The sequence below is a fragment of the Mytilus californianus genome, unplaced genomic scaffold (genome assembly GCF_021869535.1).
Source record: "Mytilus californianus isolate M0D057914Y unplaced genomic scaffold, xbMytCali1.0.p SCAF_8, whole genome shotgun sequence".
Lineage (NCBI taxonomy): Eukaryota > Metazoa > Mollusca > Bivalvia > Mytilida > Mytilidae > Mytilus > Mytilus californianus.
This window is the reverse complement of record NW_026262734.1, coordinates 18,320,620-18,330,231: the sequence shown is the minus strand read 5'-3', so window position 1 is coordinate 18,330,231 and position 9,612 is coordinate 18,320,620. Positions and strand designations below refer to the sequence as shown.

General features: G+C 31.7%; 1 protein-coding gene across 1 annotated transcript; it reads right to left on the bottom strand.

Moving 5' to 3' along the window:
* Positions 1-238: 238 nt before the first annotated feature.
* LOC127711921 (3 beta-hydroxysteroid dehydrogenase/Delta 5-->4-isomerase type 2-like) lies at positions 239-1,594 on the bottom strand. Its single transcript, XM_052218078.1, has 2 exons — positions 1,384-1,594; positions 239-792 (listed from the first exon to the last, which is right to left on the bottom strand). The coding sequence occupies exons 1-2, from the start codon at positions 1,592-1,594 to the stop codon at positions 239-241; spliced, it is 765 nt and encodes a 254-aa protein (XP_052074038.1).
* Positions 1,595-9,612: the final 8,018 nt, after the last annotated feature.

Sequence of the window (9,612 nt, the reverse complement as noted above, 5' to 3'; positions counted from 1 at the left end):
TTCGTTATTTCATGATAATTACAAATTCGGTATTAACTGTCGTTTGGTAATTTCACAATCGGGCAAAGAGGCTACGAGAATTGAAACATATGTGTGGTCATTTGTTACACAGATATTTCATAACGGTCAACCAACTGATGGTGTCGCCCGTAAAATCATTGAAAGAAAGTAATATAGATGAAAAAATGTTTGTTTGAATAGCAAGACTTCTACAAAAACTAATTTGAAGTATTTTATTTCAAATTATCTTCGAATAAAATGTATTTGATCGTCTGATTGAAGTATCGTAGTCATAGATGGGTTCGTATCCTAGCAATGTCTTGGCTTTGTCGTAAGTAACATAAAATGTTGTATTTAAAAATGCTATGCTACCGAATGTGAAATGCAAATTTGGCAAGTTGACTGTTTTAAAAAGACGAACTATATAAAGTAAACAATAAAATAAAAACATCATAAACATCGTAAACCAGTAGGGTATATGCCATGTTGATGGTCTGGACCCTACTAGATCTAGAAATGGTTTCATGACACCCGGCAATGTATCTGGTGGAGTGTCGTCTGCAGCAAAGAAAAATTGTCCGCCAAGAGCTGGATTGTTCGGTATTGCTTCGGCTGCCTTCACAAACATCATTGCTGTATTTCCAACATAACTATATTGTAAAGTGGCCGTCATACGACCAACTAAAGGGTAAGTCTTTCCTTTGAAAGGTCTTATTGAAAGTGGAATAGTAATATAGTCCAATTCGCCGTACATTGGTAATGGTAGAATGGCAATTGTCCTTATCTGTTTTCCTGAAATGATAAATGTATTCATCTTGAAAAGGCTTGGTTTTGTGAGATTTATGTATGTCTTATTTACGTGTCACTGTGAACTGCTATTTTTCGATGCATTCTTTTTAAATGTCGTGCTTTCCGGTATATGAATGTCTGTCTTGTGCTATAGTATAATTCCTTATTTCATGTCGCTGGACCAGACTGTCCTGCATTAGAAATCCGAACTAAAGGAAAACAAGAATTATTCAAGTGTCAACAAACAGGACTTTCCCACACTCTTAGCCCTTTTTTATGATCTGTTTCACATTCACCACATGATACAAAAGTAAGGAGATGATTGTTATTGAGACAAAAAATGAAAATAACACGTTATAAATTTCATGCGTTCGAAGCGCTTCTTCGGATTTACCTGCAACTACCCATCAAAGTTCAAATGAAGTGGATGTAAGCAATTATAGGCAACCGTACGGCCTTCAACAATGAGAAAACCAATACCGTATAGTCGGCTATAAAAGGCCCCGACATGAAAATGAACTTGTCAAGTTACTCATTGCATACTTTTACAAATGATACAAACAGAAACTGTCTATAGCGAAATAGTTACGTTACCTAATATATTTACTTCATGTAGAATCTTTCTATTTGGAAATAATGACCAGTCAATCATAGAGGCAATGTGTAGAACAATGTCAACACCTCGACAAGCTTGCTGGACTAGTGCCCTATCAGTTATACTCCCTGTATACGATGTTATGGTTTGCTTTGCTTCAAATTCTACAAGGAATAAGAAAATTATATCATTTGCAGCCTCTCTTTTCATTTCATATCATATCATAAGCATAATGCATCATGCATGTCATGATCATGGAACATTCATAAGACATGATGCACTTCATCTTTTCCGATTTTAATGTTTTAAAAGCTGATAGTTTCCAACGACTTATTTTCAACTGAATTCATAATGCATGAGTGTACATGTATACATTATTGAAGATGACATTTTTCAAAGAAGTAGGCTCTAAAAAAACATTTTTCTAACAATTTTTATACTGCATGCAGTATAAATATGTACAACAGCGTTAGACTTTTAAGTACAATCTGATTAAAACACAGATCCTGTGCCCAAGCTTTGCTTACCTGTATCAAAACTTTGACACAGGATCTATATTCTAATCAAATTGTTTTATGTATAGTACATTCACATTATTTGTTTATAAAAGGGTGTATACTAAGACCTTAAACATTTTTATGATTGCCAATTAAATGTATGCAAGCTGTATAAGAAAGACGAAGGTGAAAATTGCTTATTAATTGATCTTTTACGAATCGACGAAATTTAGAGTTTGACATATTGTATAGACACCTGTCTATCGTTGAAAATAGTGTGTTGTCTATATGGATTTTGGAAATCTTATTTTTTTGTTCCTAATAGGTAAGATTTGATTACTAGTACAGTCCCTGTAACGTAAAAGTTAACACTTTTTTCATTCGGGAATCGTACGTACAGCGTTCGGGAATCGTTCGTATAGAGTTCGGTCATCGTTCGTACATCATTCGTATAGCGTCCGTACAACGTTCGGTCAGCGTTCGTTCATCGTTCGTTCATCGTATGGTAAATGTCATCGCTTAGGGTTTCGTGTATCGTATGGTTCATGGTATCGTTAAGCGTTTTATTTGTCGTATGGTACATGGTATGGTTTAGCGTTTAGCGTTTCGTTTATCGTATGGTATATGATATCGTTAAAGGGAAAATTCGCGATTTTTTACTTATCATCTTATTATGTTCATAATACCATAAAAAACATATTCACCAAGTTTTATCTGGATATGAAAACTAATAAAGAAGAAAATTGGGAATTATTAATTTTATTTATTCGAACTTCCTGACTTCTGTGACGTAGTTTAAGTCTTTTTGCATGCCGGGAGTGGAATTAATCTCATTTAAGTCTTGTTCGTTAATTATCTAATAACACGATTTAAAGCGCATCGACGACTTTTGGCGTAGCTATTAACCAACTAATAATTAAGAAAGTAAAGTGATCAGCCGTGCAACTTTAAAAAATAAAATGTATGATTTATATTTTAAGGATTTCTGATATGATTATAGTCATTATAGTAATAAAAGTAAATCATACAATAGAATATTTTTATGAATTTTTTTTCCGACGGATATTTTCAACAAACATATATAACTGATAGTGTATTAAAAATGCATGTTTGCATTCTCACCTTTTACTTCAGTCTCGCTAGTACTGTGTAAAATTAATACAATGTGTATTGTACTGTGACACTTAGTGACTACCTGTTGAATGCGTGGTTAAATTCAATGTATTTAAAGGTTTGCATTCTGTAATTCTAATCTTTTGATCTTCACTCAGTGAATTTTAGCCGTCACGGTTCACCGTTCCAGGTGTGAACATCATTTCGTATGAATGATAAACGGTAGTGATAGTTTGAGACAGAAAATAAAAAAAGAAATATAATTATTTTGGGGGAGTAATATGGTGGCACAATAACTGGATAGCCGTGGTATATTTTTATATTTTCCGTAAGCTCAGTTTAAAATGAATTATGACTGCTGAATATTTTTGTAATAATGAAATACTGAATTAATTTAATTGAGCATTCTAAACACGAGTGTATGAACTAAAAATTGTACTATTTTAAATTAGAATCGGTAACCTTGCATATTTGAAATAGATAATTACCAATTGCAATTATATAATTTGGTCCGTCCAAAGCGATCTTTATTTACATATTCAGGAATTAATGTCCTTATCAAAATATTTTAAATCTCACAACGTATAAATACTTCAGCCATTTGAAGAAAGATGTTTAAAAAGTTGTCAGGAAATTTAAGGTCAACTTTGTCTTATTGGAATGAGATCGAATAATTACGAACAAAAATTATTTTCCGGTTTGAAAAAGATAATAAAAAATGATAAAAGAGAAATGTGGGTTTGAGACAGAAAAAAAATAATTATTTGGGGAGGAATATGGTGGCAAAATACCTGAATCGCCGTTTTATATATTTTTTATATTTTGCGTTAGCTCAGTTTTTAAATATATGGGTGAGTATTTTGTTGTAACATCGGAATTCTGAATAACGTTCAATGAAATAATTTTATAAATAAAAATGGCCCACGAAAACAGCGTATAAACCAAAAACTGTGCTATTTTGAATTATCATCGGTAACCTTGAATATTTAAATGTGCAGAGAAAATTATCAGTTACATTAATATAGTTTGGTCAGTCCAAAGCGATCTATATTTACCTAATCGGGAATGTCCTTATTAAAATATTCTACATCTCACAACAAATACTTTAGCTATTTGACCAACGATGTTTAAAAAAAATTTACAGAATCAATCTAACGTCAACTTTCCTTTATTGAATGGAGACAGACCGGCGGAATCAATTTTCAATGTGCTTTATATCTTGTACCTTTGCAAGACTTATCATTCAATTATAAACCATGTCTATACCGCAGACATATATATACATATTTATATGTCTGTCTTAACTGACAAGAATACTCCTGGTTTTACACTAGTAATTTGTTGGGGCCCTTTATAGCTTGCTGTTCGGTGTGAGCCAAGGCTCCGTGTTGAAGACCGTATTTTGACCTATAATGGTTTACTTTTATAAATTGTGACTTGGATGGAGAGTTGTCTCATTTGCACTCATACCACATCTTCTTATATCTATAAGCAGTATATTCTTTAAATTTCTGTGATTTAATACCAAGAAAGAAAAAAATCCCGAAATTAATTTGATACTTTGATACTCAATATTTTTCCTGGAAAATATTCACATCCTCATTCGGTCTGAAAATAAGATAAGAAACTGGTATACAGAACATGCAGAAGTGTGAATGTCATAAAACCTTGTTATATCAGAAACCATTATATATGTGAACCTGTATACGTTAGACCTCATGGGACGATGTACCTAACGACATACAGGTAATATACAAGTAGTTATACCCGGAAATGTCAAGGTTAATCACTACCGATACAGAATGTACCAATGCAAAGTAAATTCTGATGATTGTGAAGCATGACCATTCATGATTTTAGAGGAGTCTTAGGTGGGGGATTATCGGAACGATTTAAATTCTGACTAGATTTTTTCTCAATTTAAATCACTGAACTAAAAAAAAAAGAAGAAAACTACGTCCAAGAACAGAATTCTTCTTGTAAATTCATAAATACAATGTTCTTATTTTGTAACTTTCGATAGACTTGACCTCCAACCCCCTCCCGCCTCAAACCTGGGAACATTATATCTAACAATGTTTATGTTCCTGCCCAAATCAAAAAAAAAAAGAAGAAAAAAAATGAAAGAGATGAACGGTAAGTCACATCAGATTCAGATATTTATATAGTTGATTGTCGTTAACTAGAGATGTAAAGTTACATGTCTCTGCGTTAACTGATAAGAATAACAGGAAAGTATAAACTTGAAATAGATTTATGATGAATAATATGCAACTGCGGCACCCCTTTTTATCAAAACGTACATGCATGTATTTTAATGACTGTCCGTTATTTCGATTATAATGACAATTGTACGTGAAATCCTATAGTTGGTGAGACTTTTTTTTACCAGATATGCGACTTTTCGTATTTATATTTTCTCTTATATTACTCTTATTTAATATTTTATGCATAAGTGCAATATTGGGAATGGTTTATTCCCCCACAAGCTAACTTAATAAATTAATCAACCCTCAAGCTGATCAGACGTTAATACAACTACTATCAGTCTATCCGGAGTGAAGTTTCTTTATTTCTTCAAATAAACTTTTTGGGGATCATTTGTGTACGTCCAGTGGCATATATTACATACATGTCGGAACAGGAAAATTGGTATAAGGTTCTTTTAGAACCATGTTCACATTAATATACATTATACCCAACAATTTTGTTAAATCAATAGTCTTTCATGTTTCAAAATGTCCATCATTATTGACAACGAGTATATACTTACATTTTCCCCAATTTACCATTGGAAAAAATATGTAAATAGATTTTTATTTTGTCAAATCTTTTTTGGGAATTATTTAGATTTTCATAAATATCATTCTTTACACCAGAAATGTTATTTATAAACAAGCGTATGAGTTTAGTAATGACTAGTATATCACTATCGGACACTCAAGACAGAGATATTATACACCTGATAGTTTCAAAATGGAAAGTTACAAGTTATCGGCTTTGTACACTGATCAATACCCTCAGAAGTGAAGTGATGCATGAACATGCTTTATGTAATTGTGTAATAAGAGTTTTTAAGCCCGACAGGAAATCGCTTGAATACCTGGACGTGTCACCTCACAATACCTCAGAGAATAATTCCTTTAGCCATGCTGGTGATCAGATAAGAGAAGGTCCGAATTTATCTAAATAAGTTTATTACATAAAAGAATTATGAACAAATTAGATTTTCGAAAACGATTTTACACGGAACACTTATTTACGACATTGAACTTTGACTTTTTAACTAATTCCCATATAAATTTCTTGTTTCAAAAACTTCGTAAAGAAAAAACAGTTTAAAAACGTCAGACCATAGTTATTTAAAAAAATAATTACATTTTCCGTATCAAGTTAGTTAGTCGGATAAATGCGACTACGTTAGGTTACTGCTGGTTTTGGTCCTTTGTGGTTTATAGATATATCGTGGTTTCTAAACCGAGAAGATGTCAAAATGGCCGCAGGCAGAGAATTGATACTCTAAATTTAAAATCGATGGTGATCTCTTATCTAGCAGAATAAAACTTTAATATTTATGAATTTGTGCTTTTTTATACAGAATGGACATAATATCAATTTTTTATTTTTTTGCGAAGTTTCCCTTTAAAGGGAAAATTCGCGATTTTTTACTTATCATCTTATTATGTTCATAATACCATAAAAAACATATTCAACAAGTTTTATCTGGATATGAAAACTAATAAAGAAGAAAATTGGGAATTATTAATTTTATTTATTCGAACTTCCTGACTTCTGTGACGTAGTTTAAGTCTTTTTGCATGTCGGGAGTGAAATTAATCTCATTTAAGTCTTGTTCGTTAATTATCTAATAACACGATTTAAAGCGCATCAACGACTTTTGGCGTAGCTATTAACCAGCTAATAATTAAGAAAGTAAAGTGATCAGCCGTGCAACTTTTAAAAATAAAATGTACGATTTATATTTTAAGGATTTCTGATATGATTATAGTCATTATAGTAATAAAAGTAAATCATACAATAGAATATTTTTATGAATTTTTTTTCCGACGGATATTTTCAACAAACATATATAACTGATAGTGTATTAAAAATGCATGTTTGCATTCTCACCTTTTACTTCAGTCTCGCTAGTACTGTGTAAAATTAATACAATGTGTATTGTACTGTGACACTTAGTGACTACCTGTTGAATGCGTGGTTAAATTCAATGAATTTAAAGGTTTGCATTCTGTAATTCTAATCTTTTGATCTTCACTCAGTGAATTTTAGCCGTCACGGTTCACCGTTCCAGGTGTGAACATCATTTCGTATGAATGATAAACGGTAGTGATAGTTTGAGACAGAAAATAAAAAAAGAAATATAATTATTTTGGGGGAGTAATATGGTGGCACAATAACTGGATAGCCGTGGTATATTTTTATATTTTCCGTAAGCTCAGTTTAAAATGAATTATGACTGCTGAATATTTTTGTAATAATGAAATACTGAATTAATTTAATTGAGCATTCTAAACACGAGTGTATGAACTAAAAATTGTACTATTTTAAATTAGAATCGGTAACCTTGCATATTTGAAATAGATAATTACCAATTGCAATTATATAATTTGGTCCGTCCAAAGCGATCTTTATTTACATATTCAGGAATTAATGTCCTTATCAAAATATTTTAAATCTCACAACGTATAAATACTTCAGCCATTTGAAGAAAGATGTTTAAAAAGTTGACAGGAAATTTAAGGTCAACTTTGTCTTATTGGAATGAGATCGAATAATTACGAACAAAAATTATTTTCCGGTTTGAAAAAGATAAAAAGATAATAAAAAATGATAAAAGAGAAATGTGGGTTTGAGACAGAAAAAAAATAATTATTTGGGGAGGAAAATGGTGGCAAAATACCTGAATCGCCGTTTTATATATTTTTTATATTTTGCGTTAGCTCAGTTTTTAAATATATGGGTGAGTATTTTGTTGTAACATCGGAATTCTGAATAACGTTCAATGAAATAATTTTATAAATAAAAATGGCCCACGAAAACGAGCGTATAAACCAAAAACTGTGCTATTTTGAATAATCATCGGTAACCTTGAATATTTAAATGTGCAGAGAAAATTATCAGTTACATTAATATAGTTTGGTCAGTCCAAAGCGATCTACATTTACCTAATCGGGAATGTCCTTATTAAAATATTCTACATCTCACAACAAATACTTTAGCTATTTGACCAACGATGTTTAAAGAAAATTTACAGAATCAATCTAACGTCAACTTTCCTTTATTGAATGGAGACAGACCGGCGGAATCAATTTTCAATGTGCTTTATATCTTGTACCTTTGCAAGACTTATCATTCAATTATAAACCATGTCTATACCGCAGACATATATATTCATATAATTATATGTCTGTCTTAACTGACAAGAATACTCCTGGTTTTACACTAGTAATTTGTTGGGGCCCTTTATAGCTTGCTGTTCGGTGTGAGCCAAGGCTCCGTGTTGAAGACCGTACTTTGACCTATAATGGTTTACTTTTATAAATTGTGACTTGGATGGAGAGGTGTCTCATTTGCACTCATACCACATCTTCTTATATCTATAAGCAGTATATTCTTTAAATTTCTGTGATTTAATACCAAGAAAGAAAAAAATCCCGAAATTAATTTGATACTTTGATACTCAATATTTTTCCTGGAAAATATTCACATCCTCATTCGGTCTGAAAATAAGATAAGAAACTGGTATACAGAACATGCAGAAGTGTGAATGTCATAAAACCTTGTTATATCAGAAACCATTATAAATGTGAACCTGTATACGTAAGACCTCATGGGACGATGTACCTAACCACATACAGGTAATATACAAGTAGTTATACCCGGAAATGTCAAGGTTAATCACTACCGATACAGAATGTACCAACGCAAAGTAAATTCTGATGATTGTGAAGCATGACCATTCATGATTTTAGAGGAGTCTTAGGTGGGGGATTATCGGAACGATTTAAATTCTGACTAGATTTTTTCTCAATTTAAATCACTGAACTAAAAAAAAAAAGAAGAAAACTACGTCCAAGAACAGAATTCTTCTTGTAAATTCATAAATACAATGTTCTTATTTTGTAACTTTCGATAGACTTGACCTCCAACCCCCTCCCCCCTCAAACCTGGGAACATTATATCTAACAATGTTTATGTTCCTGCCCAAATCAAAAAAAAAAGAAGAAAAAAAATGAAAGAGATGAACGGTAAGTCACATCAGATTCAGATATTTATATAGTTGATTGTCGTTAACTAGAGATGTAAAGTTACATGTCTCTGCGTTAACTGATAAGAATAACAGGAAAGTATAAACTTGAAATAGATTTATGATGAATAATATGCAACTGCGGCACCCCTTTTTATCAAAACGTACATGCATGTATTTTAATGACTGTCCGTTATTTCGATTATAATGACAATTGTACGTGAAATCCTATAGTTGGTGAGACTTTTTTTTACCAGATATGCGACTTTTCGTATTTATATTTTCTCTTATATTACTCTTATTTAATATTTTATGCATAAGTGCAATATTGGGAATGGTTTATTCCCCCA